A 23,907-nucleotide genomic window follows, 5' to 3' on the forward strand; every position below is an offset into this window, starting at 1 on the left:
TGAAAAAGGGGCTGAAGCCAGGGAGCCAAGTTACCTTGCTCAGCGGATTCCACCCGCACAGCACCCAGCAAGCTAAGATTCACTGACTTGAAATTCTGGCTGCCAGCACAGCAGTCTGGAGTCAACCTGGGATGCTGGAGCTTGGTACAGGGAGGGGCCTCCCCCATTAGTGAGGCTTGAGTAGGCAGTTTAAACAAAGCTACTGGGAAGCCTGAACTGGTCAGAGCCCACCACAGCATAGCAAAGCAACTATGGCCAGGTTTCCTCTCTAGGTTTCTCCTCTCTGGGCAGGGCATCTCTGAAAGAAAGGCAGCAGCCCCATCACCAGCTTATAGATAAAACTCCCATCTTCCTGGGACAGAGCACCTTGGGGAAGGGGTGGCTGTGGGCACAGCTTCAGCAGACTTAAAAGTTCCTGCCTGCCGGCTCTGAGGAGAGCAGTGGATCTCCCAGCAGAGCACTCGAGCTCTGCTAAGGGACAGACTGACTCCTCAAGAGGGTCCCTGCCCCCCATGCCTTCTGACTGGGAGACACCTCATACAGGAGAGCTCCGGCTGGCATCTTGCGGGTGCCCCTCTGGGATGAAGCTTCCAGAGGAAGGAGCAGGCAGCAATCTTTGCTGTTCTGTAGCCTCTGCTGGTGATACTCAGGCAAACAGGGTCTGGAGTGGATCTCCAGCACATCCAGCAGACCTGCAGCAGAGGGGTCTGACTGTTAGAAGGAAAACTAAGAAGCAGAAATGCATAATATCAACATAAACAGAAAGGGCACCCACACAAAAATCCCATCTGAAGGTCACCAACATCAAAGATGAAAGGTAAATAAACCCACGAAGATGAGAAAAACCCAGCACAAAAATGCTGAAAATTCCAAAAACCAGAATGCGTCTTCTCTTCCTCCAAAGGATCACAACTCCTCACCAGCAAGGAAACAAAACTTTCAACAATCAACAAGTCTTGAAAATAGATTATGAAGCAGAATTTCTGGATGGCGCTTAATGACATCAGGCAATAGTTAAATGCCACCTAGTGAGGAACACTGAAATTGCAGCTGAATTAAAATGACCTTTTGGGCAACAAAAATTTTCCATGATTTTGCTTTTTTGAAACAATGATAAGAAATTATTATTTTTTTAGGCAACAACATACTAAGTTACACAAACAAACTGCATAGGATACTTCCACAGGGAGAGGGTGTTGTTCCCTGACCTAGTTTACATGACATTTTCTCTCATACTTGCTTTCTCTGAGCTGATTGTTCTTAAGCTGACCTAAATGGTACCTTATTTAAATTGATTCAAAGTTCATTCAAAAATATGAGACGGTTCCATGGCTTCCCTGACATGAAATCCAGACACCCTCCCTCCACTCGCTCACATTCTTCCTTGTCCAAGGCTCCAGCATGATTTTAGGGTATCTTATGCCAAGCCGGTGTGCCGTCCCTTCTCAGAGACGTAGGGATAAGCAGTTATCCAACTTCACTCCGATTCCTTTGCTTGACAGCCTCATGTGACTTAAATGACAGGTGAACAAAGCCGTGAAAGCACTGTCCCCATGTCAATTGCATCATCAAATGGAAAGCGTATCTTGTTTTTGGTCTGAACCTTTGAAGAGAAAGGGACACAGGTGCCACACACACAGGTAGCCGGCATTCACGGAACAGTCACTGTGTGCTGGCTGCACCACGCCGTCTTTCCAGGTGTTGTCTCCTTCTAGGGACTTCTTGAAAATTGGTAGCATTATCATATCATATGTTCTTGGAAACATCTGTTGCACATTTCTATAGTTCACAGAGAGAAGTACAAGACTGCAATGGTGCCAAGGCAAAAAGGAAAAAGCACTACAACCAGCAGAAATAATTGGGGCAGACACTTTGTAATGTCTCAGATGTGAAAATTGGTATCTGGACATTTAGCAAAATATATTGACTCTCTCAAATGAAGTAAACTAGAACAGGAACTAGCTTCAAAATGGAAATATAGAAGTCACAGTAAACATTGCTTAAAAAATCAAATCCAAATTCAATATTGCCCCCACAGGTATCACTACAGCTTCTTTCTTACAAATGCATCATTGAGCTAAATTTTAGGTCCTGTGTACAGGGGGCTTATCTAAGCTTTTTTGGGGGGTCATTATTCCTGTGTGTATTCTCTCTTTTTAGATAAATCAAACTCAAAACCAGAAGTGCTGTTTCAATAACAAGGTTATAAGCCAGTCAAGTAAAGTTAATGTTTTTACATTGTCTCAGGATTTGCTACCCAAGTTATTTAGGAGTTCAGTGACCACAGGTAATCAGATGTCATGTGCAGCAGAAACAGGTTTTCAGCCATTGGGAAATACCAACGGGATAGTAATGTAGGCAATGGCAGTCACTCTGGGAGTTTCCCCACTGGTATGCTGAAGTCTCCTTCCACTTTCTTCTCTACCAATCCAGCTTCAGATCAGTCTTACTCCATATGTATTTTCCTCCCCGCTTCAGAAACATCTTTTCATCAAATCCACTGAATTTTATAGCTTCTTCTACACCAACATCCAGGATGGACTTGGAAGGGTCCTTCCGTCCCTTTCTGCAGTTCAGAAAGCGCATCTAGAGAATTCATAACAGAAACTGGTATATTTCCACGCAATGAATCCTGTAAAAACTAGAGTATTAATCTCAAATAGCTTTGGATATTCCAATCATGTCGACAGATATTTTTTTGAAATCTGTGGCTGACGTTGAACCCGTTGTACCCCATCTTTCTACTCAACCAGCTCATGTTCTGGTGGAAGAGGCTGGCCTAAACATAGTAGATTAACTAAGCTCACAATAAACAGAATTATATGCGCCCCACATGGGCAGGTGTTGCTCCACTGGGGGAAGGGGTGATCAGGAGAGGCTTCCCCCAAATGCTGACATCCAAATTATGTGTTGAGATTTTAAATGGGAGGGAATGGTATCACAAAAGCACGGAAGTGTGATATAGCATAGTGTATTGGGGAAATTAGAGGTAGACGGTGTTTCTGGAATGGAAACAATGTGCCTGTGTAAATGCATGCATGTATTAGCGTAAATATTATGAAGACTTGTTTTGAGAAAGAGAGAGGATGAAAAGAAATGGGCTGCTGAGGTGGACGGGTGCTGGATCATGAAGAGTTTTCTATGACCTGCTAAGGGTCTTTGTTTTAATTTTATTCCATCCATTTTCATTTGTTTTATTCTGTCCTATTCTACTCTGTAGGCAGAAATGATTTCTTCACATTCCATATGACCTACACTGACTGTTTCATAGGAGCTCAAGTAATATTTGTCAAAGCAAAATATTATTCAATTGGTAAAATAAATTTTGCTTTGACTATGCGTTTTCCAAATATGTGGAGACTAGCAGCTAGTTTGCTGAGAGATGCTGGTCAAAATCCCTAGTCAATCATAATCATTTGCATCCCAAAAAATAATTGTTTGAATGTTTCTCAGAAACTGAATGTTTTCCTTGTCACCTTGTCCCTTATGCTCTATTAAGAAAGGTTATATTGTTAAGAAATGGAATGGCTATAAACAATGATTGATTAACTTGAAAATAACAAAATATCAGCTGGGCATGGGGGCCCGTGCCTGGAATCTCAGCATTCGGGGAGGCCCAAGAGTTCAAGCCCAGCATGGGCAATATACCAAAATCCCATCTCTACAAAAATACATAAAACCTAGCTGGGTGTGGTAGTGCACCCAGCTAGCTACTCAGAAGGCAGAGGCAGGAGGATCAACTGAGCTGACATTGTGCCACTGCACTCCAGCCTGGGTGACAGAGGAAACCTTATCTAAAAAAAAAAAAAAAAAAAAAAAAAAAAAAACAGAAAGAAAGAAAAGCAAATATCAAAAGTGACAGTAAGCATTTCTCCAAAAATCAAATCCAACTTAAATATTGAACTCAAGGTTGTTGAAGCTAATTTCTTTAAAATGTCTTCAAATGGAATTTTTTGTCCTTTGCTAGGAAGAATGACAAAGGTTACAGATATAGCAAAAAAAAAAAGACAGAAGAAAGGGGAAAGTGATTTGTTTTTCAATTTTCAGAAGGGCGGGTTTCCCTCTGCCTTTGGAAGGCAGTGGGGGTAGGAATAATATCAATGGTGTTTGGAGCAGAACCATAAGCCTCTCCTCACCAAAGCCAAGGTTTATCAATCAGAGCAAAAGCCAGCTGTGTCTGGTTTGTCCAAGATAATGGGAAGAGTGATGTGACCTTCCTCCAAAGCAGGCTGGATGCCCTATCTCAGGAGAACCTCCAGCCCAGGACTGCATAACAGATGACTCTGTTATGTGTGGTAATGGGTTCAATGTGACAACCATGATGTACAGCCATGTGGGAGAAAATATCACAGGGTGCTCAGTGCAAATCAATGCCGGGACCTGGGTTCGAGCTTATGCTGGTCCAGTGTTCAGCTCCGCATTTTGACCCCGTGAAGTGAGGGCTCTGGCACAATCGTAATCACTGACCATAAAACTGTGAAGTGCTAATTAAGGACTAATAGGTACTAGGTAGTTATGGAACTCGACTCTGGCATTGCTGCTAATTAATTAAGTGATCATTTTATAACTCATTAGAAATACTCACATATTCATCCAGAATAAGGTAGGAGTCTTTCATCTGCAAAGGAGAAGTTAATACAAATTTAGTTTCAGGTACATTTTTCAGTGTGTGAGCTCAACTGTCCACCTTTAGTGTTTGCGTTGTGTTATTTTGGATCCAGCATTTCTCATTTCCCTTGAGTTGCCTTTGTCATGGCCCTTGCAAGACGAGGCTCTGTTTGTGTGTATTCGGTTTCCAACAGATCACAGCAGGCCTGGACTCTCTGCTCTTTGCTGAAATGGTCAAACATCAGAACCTCCATCCTGAGGGCTTCCCTGACAGTGAACTCCAAGGCAATTTCCCCATCCCTTCACACTTTTGGAGAGCCCTTTTCTTCCTTACTTGATATTCTCAACGACTGTGTCCACCATGTATCTAATATCCCCCTTCTCAACTTATAAAGCAGAACTGTCTTGAATGGTATTTTTTTGGAGCTAAAGGGTGGCTTTTCCTGAGGATTTTAATATTACCCTAACATTACTTATAAATAGTTACGCCTTCTATAGGTATAAAGAAGGTGTACCTGTACTGTCGATCGGAAGGTATTTCTTCCATACCTACCCATAGATGGGGGTCTGCAAAGTGTTTTCTGTGAAGGGTCAGATAGTAAATATTTTTGACTTGGCAGGCGACACAGTCTGTCACAACTAATCAACTGTGCATCGCAGCCCAAAAGACAATGCAAACAATACATAAGGAAAAGAGCTCGGCTGAGCTCCACTAAAACTTCATTTATGGGCCCAGAAACACAACTTTACATAATGTTCACTGGTCATGAGTACGATTCTTGCTTTGATATTTTCCCTCATCGACTCTCAACTTGCATCCTGTACTACAACAGGTGGCAGGCCAGACCCACCCCTCAGGCCAGCATTTGCCGACTCCCATGCAGGGATGGGAGCAGACCCACTGTTCAAGGTCTAGCAGCATCAGCATCACCTGGGAACCAGTTCAAGGTGCAGAGTGGTGGGCCCAGCTCAGACCCACTGAATAAGGATCTGCCTTTTCACAAGATCTCAGGTGATTTTTTTGAAGTTTGAAACAAACTGGCTAAAAGGTTGGTGGGCTTTGAGTCATCAAAATTCAGATTTTGCTTCTGATACAAGTCAGGTAAATGAGCACCTACCACTTGGCCTCTTGGTGTATACATACAATGGGGATAATAAATCCTGGCTCATGAAGCATTTGTGAGAATGGCAACGGGTCAAAGGGTTAACAGTCCTTCTTACAAAGGAGGCACTCAACCAGATCTTCTTTCATCTCATATTAACTATTTAATTACAATGGAGTTTTAAAAAATGTAATAAAATAGTGCATAGAAGAAAACCTCCTCTACCCCTTTTCTCTTCTTTTTGATGGTCATCCTGTCCTGCATTCTAAAATTCTCTTATTCATGCTCACTTCAGTATTACCTTTTAACCTTGAGCTATTTACCTAGAGCCTCAGAAGTCTAAAGCATAAGGAATGAATGTCTGCTATGTGAGTTCCTAGCATTACGTAAGCATACGGGGTAAAGATTTTCCTTTATGTATATTTTTGGATGGCAGATGGAGAAGCTGCTTGTAAAATAATAACACTAATATTTATGTTACAGACTTTTAAAGTTCAAAAAGTTATACAGGTAAAAAAAAAATACTAATAATTCCACTACACCAAGATAACCATAGGAATATGTAGAGATGCATTTTTTTACACCTTAGGATTAAACGTCAAATTAATTTTGCATACTGTTTTTTATCTGTATCCAGTATTGTATTATCAGAATTTCTCCTTGTCACTTAAAAATTTTTGGAATATGCATGTTAGTCTGTGTAACATTTCATTCTGTGAACCTACAGATTTACCCATTCTCTCTGTATGCTAAATGACAGGCTATCTTTAATTTGGGGGCATTAATACTGCAGTAACATGTCTTTACATAAATATTTCTCTACATCTGTGAATATTTCTCATGTTATAAGGTACAATTTCTGAATTGAAATATGTGACTATTTCAAAGGTTATAAAGTTAGTAATTTGTTTTCTAGGAAAGTTGCAATGATTTATACTTTTGATAACAACATGAACTAAATACAATATCAAATGCTCTTAAAATATTTATTCATCGTTCGTTTTCCTTCTGTAGATTGTCTATCTATGCCCATTCCTGTTTTGCTTTTTTGGTGTTAATAGATTTTTATTGATTTGAAGAACTTTTCATATATGACTTTATTTGATACAATTCAGTATATCATATTAACATATTTCACTTTTAATTTTATGATATGTGTGACATATAGTTTTGATTTTATGCATTCAATTATACTATCATAATTTTTTTAAGTTTGTATCTTTCATTAATAAGGAGTTTCCTCTACTGCGGCAGGAAGAAGAAGGATTTTTTTTTCTGTCACTTCTGAGAATACATCTTTAGATACCCTGCCTCTAGTATTATCTGGAAGCTCCATAGTGTGGACTTGTTTGATCAACCGTCTTTTATCTGTTTACGAAATTTGTGGTAATAGGATGGATCCAATGGTCATTACATTCGAAAACTAAACAGTTGGTGAAATATTTCTTTTGCATTCTATGCAACAAAATTATACATAGAGATTATTCAACTAAATAATGTGATAATGTTGCTATCAATAGAGTAGCATTTGTTAGTTCTTTCTATGTTTAGGGACTGTGTCATACATGTATGACACATAGGGACATTATACATATATGAATCGTATATCAAGAATATCTACATGAATCTATATACAATTGTATCATTTGCAAAGTACCACTCTATCCATTGTAGATAGAGAAACTGAAGCTCTCTAAACACCCCACAGCTGGGAGGTGGCACAGCCAATGGCAGCCTTGTCTGCCCTCACATGGCACTGCTCCCATCTCTCACCACTGAACTCTCTAAAGTAACAATGCGTGGTGCCTTTGGCTGAGAGATTTCTCTTTTGGGAATCTACCTGAAGATATAATGATAAAGAAAACAACTTTTGCTTTATACAACCTTCTGGTTAGATTCAGGCACCAAACAGGACACTTCTTTGTGGCGTTCCAGGAATCTTTCAAATTCTTCATCACTAATAACAAATCTTTCTGCTTCTCTTAGAGCATCTTCTCCAGTATTTTCACCCTCAATTAAGAGGCACTGGAACACCTGAAAGGCAATGGTAGCATTGGCTTTGCAGAGAGCTCTCCAACATGTTTTTCCCCAAACCTCACTTCCCCTGTTCAAGCTTCATCTGTTCTGAGCAAAGAAGACTTTACAAGCTGAGGAACATTCTATAAGGATATGGCTTTGGTGAAAGGAAAGCTTGCCCTGAAATTTAGGAATATGATGTTAGAAGCACATTCTTAAAATATAAGCTTTCAAAAACTGGTCTAGATTATGTTTGATTTAGTCTTATCATCTAGTACTTTCAGGCAACAAAATAATGGATACTTATTGAAAAAGCATAAACTATAAAAGAGCAAGAAAAATAAATCAGCGTAATCCCATAACCAAGAAAAACACGTTTTAAAAACACTGTTTTCTCTGCTGATTTTTAATATATCCTTCTGAAGTCCTCTAGTATGTGTTTTTCATTTAATATCTAAGAACTGTTTTTCAAAATCATCACTATTATCTTTCAACGGTGTTTTAAGTATACGAATGTGTGTGTGTGTGAGTGTATACAGTGTATGATTCTATACATACTACCATGATTTGAAAATAGAAGTCAGGCCTAGGGAAGGCAAGCAATGAAGAGACTTGCCCAAGGTGAAAAAAGGCGACAGCTAACCCAAGACAGAGCCAGGACAAGCCCAGATCTAAAGGATTTCCACGGAAAGGATTGTTCTACACAGAATTTCACAAACGTCATTGTCTGAGCTACTCAGATCCCACTGTAATCAGATGAGAAGATACTGTCAACACTTCAGTGTTCCCTTTTTTGCTCACTCTGTTTTGGTCCTCGGTTTTTTGGTATCTGCCTCCACTGGCCCCTGGTCACAGGATAATTTTGCTATGTGCTTTCGTGGTATCTTCCTTAACAGACTGTGAGCATCTTGGGAGGGACTGTCACCCACCCTCATGCCCCACCCAGGCTCAGGGTAAGGAGAGGTCTGGCAAGGAGGGACTGTCCTTCCACACAAGTTTGAATAATGAGCAGACTTGACTACCAAAGAAAACATACATCACGGGCATTTTTTTCCAGGGACTTTGACTGCAGAATCAGCCAGCCAGAATGGAAGGGCCTCTGCAGGAGAAAACCAAGTCATAGGAGCTGTAAGGGGAACAATACTGAGGGTGTGGGATTGGGCATGGAGGGGTAGAAAGAGCCCCCTCCTCCCATGCTGCTGGAGCAAGCCTACGGGCCACAACAAAGCCTCCCAGTGAGCAGTCCACATGCTCAGTGCTGTTGTCCCAGGCACACAGCTGGTGGCATCTTCCAGCCCACAGCCTCGTGGTGGAGGAGACAGCCTCAGGAAAGCAGGTTCCGAGTGCCATGTACGATTAGAATAAGAACAGGCACCTGATCCAGGGGCATCAATCTATATCAATTGGAAGGCTGAAAGCATCAACAATCTGGTTTTCCAAACAGGCAGGAGCTGCTTCCACCAAAAGAGTCAGGATCTTGAAATGGCAAATCTAGAATGGAAGGCAGCACAGGAGTCAAAATATCCGAGAGGAAGGCCGTGAGATAGGAGAAAACCAAGCTGTGGGGAAAATACTGACACATCTGAAAAAAGGATGCCGAAAGAGAACTAAGAGGAAGACAGTGGCAGCAGGAAACCCGGGGCAGAGGAGAGAGGTGGGGCTCGGAGCGGGGTCTGGCAGGAGTGTCAGCATCTCTGAGGCAGCTTAGCCCCCGCCTGGAGCCCCTGCCTTCCTGGTGGATCATAGTTCCCGTTTTTCCTACCATACCTCTCTAGCTTTCCTCCCGTTCCTTCTAGACCTGGGAATGTGGCTGGTATTTCACATCCCTATATATGTAACCAAAAGTCCATGTGCAACATACCTATTAAAAAATGTTAAAAGTACCATCTCCAGCTTCCCCTAACCCATTTCCACATACCACAGGACAGCTTCGGGAAAATGACACAATACCCCTTACCCTCCTGCCTAACTCTATTTGGAATGCTGACATGGGATTGAAAGAAATCTTCAAGGCAGCTTTAAAGGAAAAGGTGTTCTTTGTGCAGGCAAGCCCTCCAGTCTGGAAGTGACTTTCTGCTTCAGGTCTTTGCCGCCTATGAAAATTCTTTCCATTTTTCAGAGCATAGCCAAATACCTCCTCCTACATGAAGACTTCCAGTTAAGCCTGGCCTGCTTTGCCACTTCACGTAATGGAAGCCCACATAGCATGCTACTGTGTGAGTTTTCCCCCATCTCTGTGTGTTTGTGCCAGCACTGAGCTCTGCACCTGATCTTTCATTGCATCCACGCTGGGCTCCAGACAGAGGTGCTGCGTAGCTATATAACAATCTCCACAACTGCTCATTAGAAATACATGTTTTGCAAGCCCTCCCAACTATACTTGCCTTGACCACAGACCCTGTTTCAGGACAGCAGATATAAGGCCCAAGAGGCTGCTTTTTAAACAGCCTCCTGATTCGATGCTGAGGAGCAGTCAAAGGTAGAAAAGGATTTTAGTCATCATGTCTGCATGTAGTGGCTGCCGTATATGTGGAGCTGGCTTGTGTGTGTGGCCTTTAGGCTTTTAGTAGCGAGTAGTGGGGTCAGCCCTAAAGCATGAATCTGGGAATAAAAGTACCATTTTGCTACAACTTGGGGATGACTTTACCCCTAATGTCTTCCAGAAATTCACTGAATCAGAATTTATGAGGAACCTGTATCTGTCCATCCATAAGCCAAGAGTTTCAGAAAGAAATTTTGGCTTTCTATGAACATATTCTTTCAAACATTTCCAAGCACTGAGCATGTTTTTTGATGTTTATCCTCACAATATTTCCAAAGGAAATCATTTCAAGTTTTCAGAAAAGGGAAGTAAGGCAAAGAAAAGTGTAGTTATAAGTCTACTATAGCTGAAAAGCCAAGGACCTGACTTCTGGAATGGCTTGCAAGGTCCAGAATTCTCTTGTATAAGTGTTGTTTTCAGTTTCATTGAAAAACGTTGTTCCTAAATGTTTTCTTGCAGGAAATAAGCAAAAGCAACCTTGTGTACTTACTTTCCAGCGGACAGGGTTTAACGCTTTGATCTGTTCAGTCATGTCCTCTTCCACGTTGAAACGATTAATGACAGAATTTATCTTAAAAGCGACTTTATAATTCCTACACCACATCCTCAGCTTTTGAAGGTTTTCCACGTGGTTCTTTTTCCCTTGGCCACGGCCAATAAGGATGTTGACTTGCTCATCAAAGCTGTCACAGGAGATAGCGAGAATGTCCAAATATTCACCTGAAGGAAAACGATCATCTTTAAACTCTTCTATCCAAGGACCAAGCCCCTCAGGCTATTTATAGCTCCTGTGATAAAATATATCTTGTTTTAATTTTTTAAAAGGCACTTTTCCTTATACCCACAAAACTCATTGAGATATAAATTATACTTTCTTCTGGTGTCAAACAAACTTGAAAATATGCATGAAATATAATGATGCAAATACAGCTGATTATTTGAAAATTCTTCATGTGTATATGTGTGAACACTTGTTGATATATTTAAATGAGGTTTTTCATTTATTCCTGCACAGAAGCCTCCAGACTTCTTTATGAACAATTATAAATTTACTTCTTTTTTTTTCCAACACACAGATAAAACTGCCCTATTGAAGATGCCTAGTATTTTTGCCTAGTTCATCAGTTTCTTCCTGGCATCTCCTTGATGGTTGATTAATCATCTAAATATTTAGAGACACTCTACGTGATGTCAGGGACAACCGTGCTAGATGTGGAGAAAACCAAGAGAAAGGGAAGCCTGGTGCGGGAATAACGTGTAAACAGGCCCCTCCGTGCAACATGGTTATGTGAAGAGCTGTGATGGCGGGTTATTTTGGGAGCACGGAGAGTGTTCAGTTACCTTCGTTTTGGTCTCTGTAACACCAGTTCCTACTCCATCTCTCCTGCTACCCCTTCAGTTTCCTCTGCTCCTTCATGTCACCCACTTATCTCTTAAGTACAGGCATTCTCAATGGCTGAGTCATTCCTTGCAGTTGATTAAGTCTGAGTTTTCCTAGTTTTGTGACTTGTTAAGAGTTGACTATTTTTCTTAAAATTACTTTCAAATTATAGAAGCTAGGAAGTCCTAAAACTCTTTAAGCAACTATCCTCTAAAGTTATGAAAAGAGGCATTTTAATTCCTATTTTGGGGCTAATTTTATTTTGCCCATAAGTAACACAAGCCCTCAAAACATCTAGCAGAAACTGGAACCAGAATAAAGCAACTGTCCATTATTTAAAACAACTCAAAACATTCTAAAATTGATCTGAAATAAATTCCTAATGGCATATCACGTTGTGAAAAGGCAAGTAACTGAGCCCCTGACCTCCAGACAGACCAGGAGCTAAGTTCAAAACCAAAAACATAGAGACTTATCAGTTATACTAAAGACTGACCTAGTTGATTTCCAAGTCGTCTGAGGATCTGTAAGTCAATTGCTATATTCTACCCCCTTTCCAACTTTTGCTCTGTCTCCATGATAACTCTCCTACTGTTCTCAGCGTTTCCTTTACAAAACTCTTGGGAAGACAGATTTAATGGAGCAGATCTCTTTGCTCAGCCCCTACATCTTTCCAGGAGAACCTGGAACCATGGTGGAATCTTGGCCACCCCCTGCATATATGACCAACACGATATTCTATATATCACTAATTGGTGAGGTGTATAAACCTGGAGCAATGGGGCCTGTTGAATCAACTTGTCAAGACTTGCCAGGACTGTTTAACAAGATCCACGATTTCCTTGTTTGCATCGTTGGGGTCCTGAGTTTCAGTTTCAGTAGCTGGTTCCACAGCAGCATGGGCGTAAATGACCAGGCCTGTATCAAGCCTCATACCCTAGAACTCAAATGGACCTTTCTGTGCAAAGACATTCCAAATATGTCCCCGTAGTTCACTGCTAGAGAGAAAGTACAACCTGTGAGGCCTGGGATGGAGAAGGACTCGGAAGCCTGCATCTGGGCTTTCTGGACTCTGGTGATGTATGTGTTTACCCTGACATTTCTGTTTTGTTTCCTTTACTCTAAGAAACCCTAGCAGTGGCCGGGTGCAGTGGCTCATGCACTTTGGGAGGCTGAGTCGGGAGGATCATGAGATCAGGAGTTTGAGACCAGCCTGGCCAACATGGTGAAACTCCCATCTCTACTAAAAATACAAAAATTAGCTGGGTGTGGTGGCCGGTCCCTGTAATCCCAGCTACTTGGGAGGCTGAGGCAGGAGAACTGCTTGAACCTGGAACCCAGAGGCAGAGGTTGCAGTGAACTGAGATAGAGCCATTGCACTCCAGCCTGGGTGACACAGTGAGACTCTGTCTTAGAAAAGAAAAAAAAGAAAAGAAAAGAAAAGAAAAAAGAAAAGAAAAGAGAAACCCTAGCCATAAGTATAACTGGCTATTGAGTGTTGGAAGTCCTTCTTGCAAATTACCAAATTGGAGAGGTAGTGGGGCTCTGAAACAGCTCCTCTCATTCACTCAAGCACATAGACCCATCCCTGACCCATTAGACAAAGGTGGACCAGACAGGCATCTACATACATTTGGTCCTCACAATGTCTAAAAATATTTCCAATTATTTGCAAATACTTATTCTTGTAGATTTTTGATTTTTGTTCAATAATTTGAGGATCATCCAAATTCTCATCTTGCACAAAAATCAATGAAAGCTCCTAGTTGGCTGTCTACTCATGCACTGTAGGAATACGGCATGAGGTTTCCCTTTCTCCACAGTCTTCATGCTTTCTTATTGTCTCCACGCTGCTGACAGCGGCTTTCCTTCCATGCTTCTCAATTCACTAATGTATGCCACTTTCTCCCACAAGTCTGAGAGCTTTGACCTGGACGCGCAGTGCTGTCCTTGCTAAGCACACCACAAGGACATCCTGGACAGCTGATCTTGGAGGAAGAGCACTGGCTGGGTGCCCACCCAGAAAACCCCGCCAGTTAGTCTCCATCACACTGCTTTCTCAGTTTCTTTTGTATCTGTCTGAGGATGGTTCCCAAAGTTCACTTTGAACCTCAGACCCCCTGTGTGACAAAGTGCTGCCCCTCACTACCGTTTTGGTTCTACACACTGCCTTGTGGGCCCTTCCTAATTCACCTGCACCTGACACCTTTGCTCTTCTCTTCCTGATTCACCCTTATCAGATGGACACTTCAACCCACATCCACAGTGCCCCTCCCCCACGGTCCATGTCTGCACCATCTCAGATGAGGTATCAAAGATGTCTCAGCAACATCCTCAAGAGATTATAAATGCAGCTTCTCTTTGAATGATTTCAAGGCTCGGAACAGCGAATACAAAAAAAGGACAGAGAATTGTACCATAACAGGCTGCACCTGTTCCCCAACATGACAGTACATATAAGAAGAGCTAATGTTTTCCAAGTCCTTCCTAAGTTTCAAGTACTGCTATATGTGCATGACATCTGCAGAAAACTGAACTGCGAGGAACCTCAGCAGCCTTAGAATTCAGCAGTTCTTAATCCTGGCTACACGGTGAAATCCCTTTGAGCCCCCCACATTGGCCAATCCACACACCACGAGGTTCTGATACAATTAGTCATGGATCCAGTCCAGTCTCAACAGAGATATTTTATTACAAAGTTGTCAAATGTGTCAATTTTCCCTGCTAGTGTCTAAACTCAGGCCAGAGGTCTTATATTTGCTAAATTGCAATGTACAAGATAGTCATCTCAGTAATAAGGTCTATTATCTAACTTGCCAAACTTGTGTACGGAGAGCCCTATGGAACTAAAATTGCCGTAATGCCATGCACAGCTTGAAAAGCGATTAGAGTAAGCAAGATTAGTTTTTCCTCCCTTCCAGCTCCTCAGCAGGTCTGGCTGAAGGCCCAGGATGGAAAGAAATACAAGAACCGACAGTAACAATAGCAATAAGGAGAGGGCCATCCCATGAAGCGCACCATAATTCTGGAACCACTTCTCCCGGATCAGGCTTCCGTTGCTCACGATGCTCACGCTGGGCAGCTGCAGCTCTGCTTTGCAGAACTTCACCAGCTTGCCCAGGTATTCTCCCCGGTCATGAATAAATGGCTCTCCGCCTGAAAAGTTGATCTTCTCCATACCTGTGCGAGGTGATACATCAATTTTACCAGTTAACAAATATATATATATATATATATATTTAATAGCAAAAATAATATTTTCTCAATGTCAAAAAGTGAAATAAAACTGTCTCATTATCTTCCCCTCCTCTAACCCTAGTTCCCAACGCCAACCCTACCCAATGGGAATAGCCTGTGTTTAATTCGGAGTCTAAACAGGGATGCAGGGGATTGGTTACACAAATGAATAGAATTGCTCAGACACCAAAGGGTACAATGAGGCAACACAGGGATTTGCACAGCAGAAAGCCACATACCCCCCACCCACCCGCCATGTGGTGTGACTGTCCATGGGCCAGCTGCCAGCCTGAGAATGACACTCCTCCTCACTCTGCGTTTCCCACCCTACTCCTCCTCCTGGATTCTGTGTCCCCTTCTCTCTTGGGGTTACTCCTCTATTTTGGAAAATTCCTTTACAAGCTTCCTGAAAAAAATATAAAATAGAAATCAAAGCAGAAACTTGTATACCTCAAAATGCATTGGCGATCAATTGTTTGGCCAGGTGTCACATTCTAGGTGAAATCATTTTTACTCATTTTTTTTTAATACATTTGACTGCACTTTAGGTTCTGGGGTACATGTGCAGAATATGCAGAATTATTGCATGGGTACATACGTGGCAACGTGGTTTGCTGACTCCATCCCTACCGTCAGCTACATCTGGCATTTCTCCCCATATTACCCCTCCCCAACCTCCCTACCCTCTGATGTCCCTCCCCTATTCCCCCGCAACAGACCCCAGTGTGTGATGCTCCCCTCCCTGCGTCCATGTGTTCTCTTTGTTCAACATCCACCTATGAGTGAGAACATGCGGTTTGATTTTCTGTTCTTGTGTCACACACTGGGGTCTGTCGTGGGGGAAATAGGGGAGGGACAGCGAGGGGTGGGGAGTTGGGGAGAGATGGCATGGGGAGAAGTGCCAGATATAGGTGATGGGGAGGAAGGCAGCAAATCACACTGCCATGTGTGTACCTATGCAACAATCTTGCACGTTCTTCACATGTGCCCCCAAACCTAAGATGCAATACAAAAAAAAAAAAAATCTGGAGATAACAGATGCTGGATAGGATGTGGAGAAATAGGAACACTTTTACACTGTTGGTGGGAGGGTAAATTAGTTCAACCATTGTGGAAGACAGTGTGGTGATTCCTCAAGGACCTAGAAATAGAAATTCCACTTGATCCAGCAATCCCATTACTGGCTATATATCCAAAAGATAACAAATCGTTCTATTATAAAGACACGTGCACACGTATGTTCATTGAGGCACTGTTTACAATAGCAAAGACCTGGAACCAACCCAAATGCCCATCGATGATAAACTGGACAAGGAAAATGTGGAATGGAATACTATGCAGCAATAAAAAATGATGGGTTTGTGTCCTTTGTAGGGAAATGGATGAATCTGGAAACCATCATTCTCAGCAAACTTACTCAGTTTTAAGCGTTCTTGTTCAGAGGCCTGATAGCACCCTCATTGTAATCCTTTGTAAGTGCATGGCTTTCTCTACTCTCCAGAAGCTTTCTTCCTAAAGTTTTGAAATCTCAAGTCAGGGTGTCCTCAAAATCTCTCTTTAGTCACCATCTGGCCACCTCGATGGCCTCAATCTGAAATCACAGCTCTTTATGTTATGAAAAAAAAATCTCATATTATTTGATTGTTCGCACCTTGTCTCAATTTTTAATTTTTCCTTTTTCTGGAACTTCTATTACTGGAATATTGGAGTGTCTAAATTTAACCACTATTTTCTTATCATTTTCCTTCCTATGTCTATCCTGTTTTTTGGTCTCATTTTGGTAAGACTTTACCTTTTTGTCTTTCTATTAAAATTGTAATTTTAGAAACCCCACTTTTAGTTCCCGAGATGCTTCCATATTCTGACTATTCCTTTCTTGGCATTCTATTCTTGTTTCGCACATGCAATTCTTTCTTTCATCTCTCTGTAATTACTAGCTATAGATTTTTTGGAAATTTTCTTCTTTCTACATCCTCTCTGTGCATTTGTTTTGGTGTCTGTCTTTTCTTTTGATTTTTTGTTCATTCATTCAAATTTCAGTGTGGTGCAAATAGCAGAATGGAATTTTGTGATGAAGGGGGGGCTGGTCCAAAGGAGGGTTTTACTATGGAGAGACAGAGAGGTAAACTGGCCTATTCATTGGAAAACCTCCAAATGCCAATATCCTTGCTCTTTACTCTGGAGTCATCTTGTTTTCTCAGATAAGAATATCTGTCTCTTGCATATGTTATACATCTGCCTTCCTGCATTCTAGGAGGATGGGTCTATGTGTTACACACCCGCCTGCCTGCATTCTAGGAGGATGGGTCTATGTGTTACACACCCACCTGCCTGCATTCTAGGAGGATAGGCCTGTGCATCACACACCTGCCTGTCTACATTCTAGGAGGATGGGCCTGTGATTTACACACCTGTCTGCCTGCATTCTAGGAGGACGGGCCTTTGCATCATTTACCTGCCTGTTTGCATTCTAGGAAGATGGGGCCTCCCTACCTGCTGGGCAGACTTGCTCTGACTTCTGCTGTTTTCAGTGGGTGGTTCCTGTTCTTCACTGCAGCTAGTATCCCTGAGTGCTCAGCCCTTGGGAACCAGATCCTTCAGAAAAAAAACCTCCGTCATCTGCAGGAATTGGGGAGGGGCCATGGGGAAAGTATAAAGTAGTGAAAGAGTACCTAATCCCTGCCTCACACCAACCTTCCATATCAAATGATGGGGCCAGTTTCTGAAACTCTCTGTGTTCTGTGGAGCAATCTGGTGAGTTTCCTATTGCCATCTCCCTGAAGACACATGCAGAAACTGCTTCATGCCATGAATTGGTTACAACTGTGTGTTGATTTCTTTGTAGTTTTATTCTCCTTCTTTTAATTCTTTTACTGTAATTTTAATGCAGTGGAGGAGAATTTGGAGGAAATGAAGATAAATATGCCACAATCAACTACAAGGCCCAAAATATCTCGAAATTCAGATGTTTATACAGTGATATGATGAGGTTCATTTCTAATTCTATTCCGTTCAATCCAGTTCACTGAGTACTTGTTAGCTGATCTGTGTTATGGCCACATCATAGTAGGTAATTTCCAGAATCAGCCTTTCACGAGTGAGCAACTTTTCCCACCAGATGAAGTTCTCAATGTCCACTTCACAGAACTCTGGCTATGTTGAAACCAGTTGTAAAACAATGTGCTCAGATTAGAGGAGAGCAGCTGTTGGTTTAAAACATGGAGAAGAAAAGGAAGAATGTGACAAGACACAGAAATGGAAGCAGGTCAGGCACGGTGGCTCATGCCTGTAATCCCAGCACTTTGGGAGGCCGAGGTGAGAGGATCAGCTGAGGCCAGGAGTTCTGGACCAGCCTGGCTAACCCATCTCTATTAAAAATGCAAAAAAATTAGCCCAGTATAGTGGTGAGTATCTGTAAACCCAGCTACATGGAAGGCTGAAGTGGAATAATTGAACCTGGGAGGCGGAAGTTGCAGTGAGCCAAAATCCTGCCACTGTCCTCCAGCCTGGGTGACAGAGCGAGAGTCCATCTTAAAAAAAAAAAAAAAAAGCAGACATTGGAATCAGAAACCAAAGAAGTAAATGTTAGACCCAGTAAACATCTCAAACAGATTTGGTCATGGGAATAAAATAACTAGGAATACCAGCTAGAGCAGCAGAACCACAAGAACATTATTCATGAGCTTATCCATTCAAACTTTGCACCTACTAAGTGCTGAATACCATGCTTGGCAGTTTAATGTGTACAGTCTCACTGCCATATATCTTTTGAAATGCCGTCTTGACTTAGTGTTGAGGCCCTGGCTAGAAGCCAGTCAGTTCCTCTTGTTGAGCAGCCAATTAAGTTGACTCTCTGACTACTTTGTCTATACTAACATCCTGGGCCACTCTTCACCACTCTAATCATCCCAGGGCCTGGTACCAGAAAACCAGGGACAGAATCTATGCTTTAGGGCCTGTTGAAATTATCCAAACAAGCCCGTGCCCAGCCTGCTGGCCCTGCCTCACCTGTTTGCTCCTGTGGAAACTGTCCTATGGGCTTAGTCTACAATCCCCATCTTCCCCTGCCTGATGACTAACCTGGTGCTTCCTGCGTGGTCCTGGAGGGCCCATGGTGCACTCCCCAAGGTATTGGGAGTCACAAAGCTGCAAAGCTCTTTCTGGTCTCTCTTATTCTGTATCTGGCCTCACCATACGCCACCCAAGGTAATAAGGTTAAAACTTTCAATCCTTAAATAACCCATGGGAAGGAATTATTATCTGGTAATTGGTGCAAGAATTGAAGCCAAGAAAGGTTAAACAACTTGTTCAAGATCATAAAGCTAGAGAAAAGTGGAGCTAGGGTACATGCCTAGGCTCCAAAGCCTCGAGCCTTTATAAGTAGAAAAGCCTCCATCCTGGTGTTCCTGGAACAGTTTTGGTTTATGGTAGACAAAACAGTATCTGTGAGTTAGTTCTAGTGCCCCCTCACACTCTCAGATGTGTCAGTGATTGGACAGTGAGACATTACGTCACCTCCCTATTTATAATCCATCATGCTGGGAGGCTGCTTGAGTGACATTCATTATAATCTGAAAACAAAACACAGTTACCTAATAAGCGTGGAGATGTAGCAGCAGATAAACTGGAGAAAGTAAGACAGGGTACTGGCCAGTGGCAAAGAACTGCTAACAATTTTGAGGAGTATAGTTAAAAGGGATGGAAGAAGAAGAAAACGGAAGGAATAGAATTTAGAGGCACAGTTAGGATCTTAGACAAAGAAGAATTGATTGACAGTGGTGTTAACATACACGAGTGATCACATTACAGCCCAGATCGGATGCTCATTGTTTTAAATGCTATTCAGTCTTTCTGAACAGAATTTCAGTTCTGTTTAGCAGTTTAAAAGCCAGGAAAGTAAATAATATATTTTAGAAGTATCTTTAGCCAGAACAGTAAATTGTAATTTTAAATATAATGTATAAAATATATATTAAAATTCAAATTTTAATGTAATTTTAAACCTTTAATTACCACTGACAGAGCAGGAGCACTGTCATCTCGTGACAGACACTGCTACTTTAAGTTCCAGCACCCTTTCTTAGCCTCACGCATTTCAAGAAAATCACTTCTCTAACTGCAAGAAGCCAGAAAGAACAGACAGTAAAACACAGATAAGACAGCTCAGGCATGGAGGGAGGCACGGGGGGAGGTCTCTTGGGTAACTGCCAAACTTCGCCCTCATATAATGGGCCCCAGTGAAGCAGTGGGCCTTAATAAGGACATGCCTTTCCCTTCAGGTGGACTGATAGGGAAGCTAAAAGCAGACTCAGGGTGGGTATGCCAGCAGCTGCAGGAAGATGTATGGAAACAGACACAACTCCCTCTCCCAGATAAGCACGATGAAGAAACACAGAAGCAGTGTAACCCTCTCATAAACTCTTCCACTCTAAATCTTTAAAAACTCTTAGTCTGTGAGAGTGTGGGCTCTGACCTAACTTGGCCAGAAGCCCCTCTCATGTTTGTTTTCTCTAAAATAAACCTGTCTTTGACTGCAGAGCCACCTTTTGTGTTTCTTTCCTCTTTCTTTAAGGCTTACAACCACAAAAATACGTTTTCCTCCATTATCTAGAAATTTCTCTTACAGGAAAATACAACCTACACTATCCTGTAAGCATTTCAATTAACTTTGCTTTTACTTACTTAAACCGAGAGGTTATTATATAAAAGTATTAATTATAATTATTAATAGGTTATCGTTTATGACAAAAAATACGTGAACATTCACTTATTTCTGCCTTGCACCAACTTTTGAAATTGGTTTATCAGTTATCATTTTTATCTAATGATAATTTTAAGATCATGGAACTGAAACTCAGAAAAGTTAAATGTCTTGACAAGTCTAGTAAATGTTAGAGCAGAAACTCAAACCCTGGCTTTCTAAATGAAAGCTGTAATTTCATTCAACGTATCTCCTTATATTCATTCATTTATCTAAAAACATTTATTAAGGCTCTATAACATTCTAGACACTCTGCTAGGCATGAAGATACATAGGAGGGTCAAATTCAACCTTGGAACATAATTTCTTTGAGGACCAAGACATTAAAAACAAAATTGAACAAAATAGTACATTTATAGAAGCTGCAAGACACCTTTGTAGCAAGTGCTACGAGATTACAAATGAAAAGTAAAGGGCATAATTATGGCCACAGAGGACCAAGGAGAATTCGAAGGAGCTTTGAAAGTTCACCAACACAGATTTGAGGACCGATATTCTAGGACGAGACAACACTATGACCACTCTTAATGATTTTGGTGTTTGAAGAAAATGAGTGTGAAAGGCTGTGTCTACAGCAGAGGGAATCCAAGCCATCAGGGTAGTGGATGCTGAGAGCAACATTGAGCTTGCCAGGGGCCTTGACAATGATGCTCATAAGTAGGAGAGTTAGGTGTGGAGTTAATCACCAAAACTACATTTTAAAATGAGACCAGCAGTTTTCAGTGGGGTGAGAAGAGACAGTGAGTTGAATTATAATCATCATGGTGAGAAATGACAGGAATTTGGGCTAAGCCACACTGAGAATGGGAAGTCAGGCTCACTTCAGCAATCAGCTTTGGGAGACTAAGCTAATGTAACGAGGAGGAAAGAAGTCAGATTCAACATAGCGCACACTGTATGATTTCATTTATATAAAGAACAGGACAGGCAAAATGAATCTGTGAGTTAGAAGTCCAGCAAGTGCTTACCTTTGAGGACCAGGGTAGTGGCCAGAGTGCAGCATGCACTTCTCAGGGCTGGTGATGCTTTCTCTCTGGAACTGCAGGCTATTTACCTCACTGTGATTGCTTTGTGAAATTCATCAAGATGTACACCCTGAATATGTGTAATCTGATGCATGTATGATATGCTTTCATTAAAAAGTAAAACAAGGAGGGAAAGAAGCTAAAGATGTTGCCGAAGGTACTAGCTGAGAAGATACTCTAGGACAGACAGAAAAACAAGGATGGAAGGAAGAACAGATCTGGAGTGGAAGATGTTGCATTTGAAGGTCGCGTGCTGAGTTATCTCCAAGGTGCTGCAAGTTATTAATGTGGTGATGCTCAGTAAGGATTCTTTAGAGCTATTTGTTAAATATTTGTTAAAACAAATATTTGTTAAAACATATTTGTTAAAACAATTTTAAGGTTTCCTATTAAAAGAACACATGCGAACTCAAATATAAGGTTCAACTATTTCTGTTTTTATGTAAAAGTTTTTGTTTTTGTTTTCAACTTTCCTAATTACTAATAACTGTTTCTGGAAAACCCAAATTTGTTAGTGTTGTGGGTGAACTCAGAAAGTGATACAGTCTTCCCAAACTGCCTCTTACCAAACACTGAGTGTGACAGGGACCTGCCCTTTGCATAGACCTCTGCTTGCTTCCAAGAGATAGGAGGGACAGGTTTGCTCCACCAATCCCCCACTCTGGGCCAACTCTGTGACTTAGGAAGGACCCACTCCAAAATTCACTGAATTATTTTCTCGCAGGACAACATACTGACCATGCAATGGCAAATGGTGAGCTTGAGTTTTGGAGAAGTTCTCCAGCTTGTGTGCCCCCAGCCCCTCCTCACTTTACCCCGCTGTCCAGTGGTGGAGAATCCTGATTTCTGCCTGGGACCAGGGACTCACCAGCTTCCTTGAGCAAAAGCAATCCTCTCTTTGCTTCCTCAAGGGGCAGCACAAAGGATGTTTTGGCCGTGTGGAAACAGAAGCCGCATTTGTAGTTGCACTGGCGAGTGAAGTGGTAGTTGACACTGGTAGGGGTGGTGGGCAAAGGGGCGTCCTCTTCTTCCTCTTTGGTCTTGTCTGGCTCTCTCGGGACCAGCTGCTTCTTTGCCCTCTTTGTCCCTGGCAGCCAGAACGTTGCCCTCAACCAACAGAACAGCAGGACCAGGCTCCTCCACAGAGAGCTCAAAGGCAGACCAAACACACTCAGTAGCTTCCCAGCAAAAGCAGCAGGTGTGAGCACCCACATGGTGGCAGACGCCTGGAGCAGAGCAGTCCCTGCATGCCAGGGACTTGCTTTATATAGGGGTGGAAATCAGCAGTCTCTGAGCAACCTGTCATCGGGGAGCAGGACACACCTACTTCAATTAACACTCAGCTGAGTTAGAGTTTCGATTTTGCCATATATGAAAGTGAAAGTTGAAACAGGGCCAAGACTGAAGAGTAGAGATGGGGACCAGTGTTCCTGCTTTCTCTACTCACAGATGCCTCCATCCACTTGTATTGTGACAGTCTCTCTAGCCTGATGTAGTTACAGATGAGGACAGCAGTCTCTATGAATATCTAACTCTCTGTCCAATAGAGAGACACAGGTGCACTGATCAATACGCTTTGTACTTGTTGCATTATTTTCTCTTGACATAGCCAAGTAACAGTTTTTGCTCCATCATGGGTGAGCCCTCAGAAAAAGTTTCTTTTTTTTTTTTTTTCTCAAAAAAGAGTCTTGCTCTGTCCCCCAGGCTGGAGTGCAATGGCATGATCTTGGCTCACTGCAACCTCTGCCTCCTGGGTTCAGGCAGTTCTCCCACTAGCGAAATTTCCCACTCAGCCTCAACCTCCTGAGTAGCTGGGATTACAGGTGTGTGCCACCACGCCCAGCTAATTTATTTTTAATTTTTTTAGTAGAGTTGGGGTTTCACCATGTTGGCCAGGCTGGTCTTCAACTCCTGACCTTGTGATCTGCCTGTCTCGGCCTCCCAAGTGCTGGGATTACAGGCATGAGCCACCGCACCTGGTTGGAAAAGTTTCTTTTTAAAGCCAGATAATAAACAGGCTGATTGGCTGGTGGTGGATGAGTCCAAGATCATTCACCTGAAGACCCCTTTCAGATGACAGTGAAAAGGCATGGAACCAAATTGAATTTAGGTCTTACTACTTCATTAGCTATTCAGCCTTATTTATGCAAGGTGACAGTGTTAAAATTTAGATATTTACATCTTCCTGTATTTCAATATCACTTTTGATAGATATTTTTAGTTAGAGGAAATCC

At 42.0% G+C, this 23,907-nt stretch overlaps 1 protein-coding gene across 3 annotated transcripts; it reads right to left on the reverse strand.

Moving 5' to 3' along the window:
• Nucleotides 1-1,014: 1,014 nt before the first annotated feature.
• RSAD2 (radical S-adenosyl methionine domain containing 2) lies at nucleotides 1,015-23,361 on the reverse strand. 3 transcript variants are annotated; one of them, XR_004273743.1, is made up of 7 exons: nucleotides 22,542-23,361; nucleotides 14,669-14,830; nucleotides 10,760-10,989; nucleotides 7,596-7,745; nucleotides 4,586-4,618; nucleotides 2,264-2,586; nucleotides 1,015-1,557 (listed from the first exon to the last, which is right to left on the reverse strand). XR_004273743.1 is itself a non-coding variant. In XM_032294225.1 (6 exons), the coding sequence occupies exons 1-6, from the start codon at nucleotides 22,885-22,887 to the stop codon at nucleotides 2,422-2,424; spliced, it is 1,086 nt and encodes a 361-aa protein (XP_032150116.1). In that variant the 5' UTR covers nucleotides 22,888-23,361; the 3' UTR covers nucleotides 1,015-2,421. The 3 variants fall into 3 exon arrangements, 2 of the variants coding, with proteins under 2 accessions (XP_032150116.1, XP_032150117.1); XM_032294225.1 differs by having other exon boundaries at nucleotides 1,015-2,586; XM_032294226.1 differs by lacking the exon at nucleotides 22,542-23,361 and adding an exon at nucleotides 15,155-15,449 and having other exon boundaries at nucleotides 1,015-2,586.
• Between the last annotated feature and the right edge of the window lie 546 nt (nucleotides 23,362-23,907).

Source organism: Sapajus apella, unplaced genomic scaffold (assembly GCF_009761245.1).
Source record: "Sapajus apella isolate SASKATOON/1434 unplaced genomic scaffold, GSC_monkey_1.0 scaffold31, whole genome shotgun sequence".
NCBI classification, from domain to species: domain Eukaryota; kingdom Metazoa; phylum Chordata; class Mammalia; order Primates; family Cebidae; genus Sapajus; species Sapajus apella.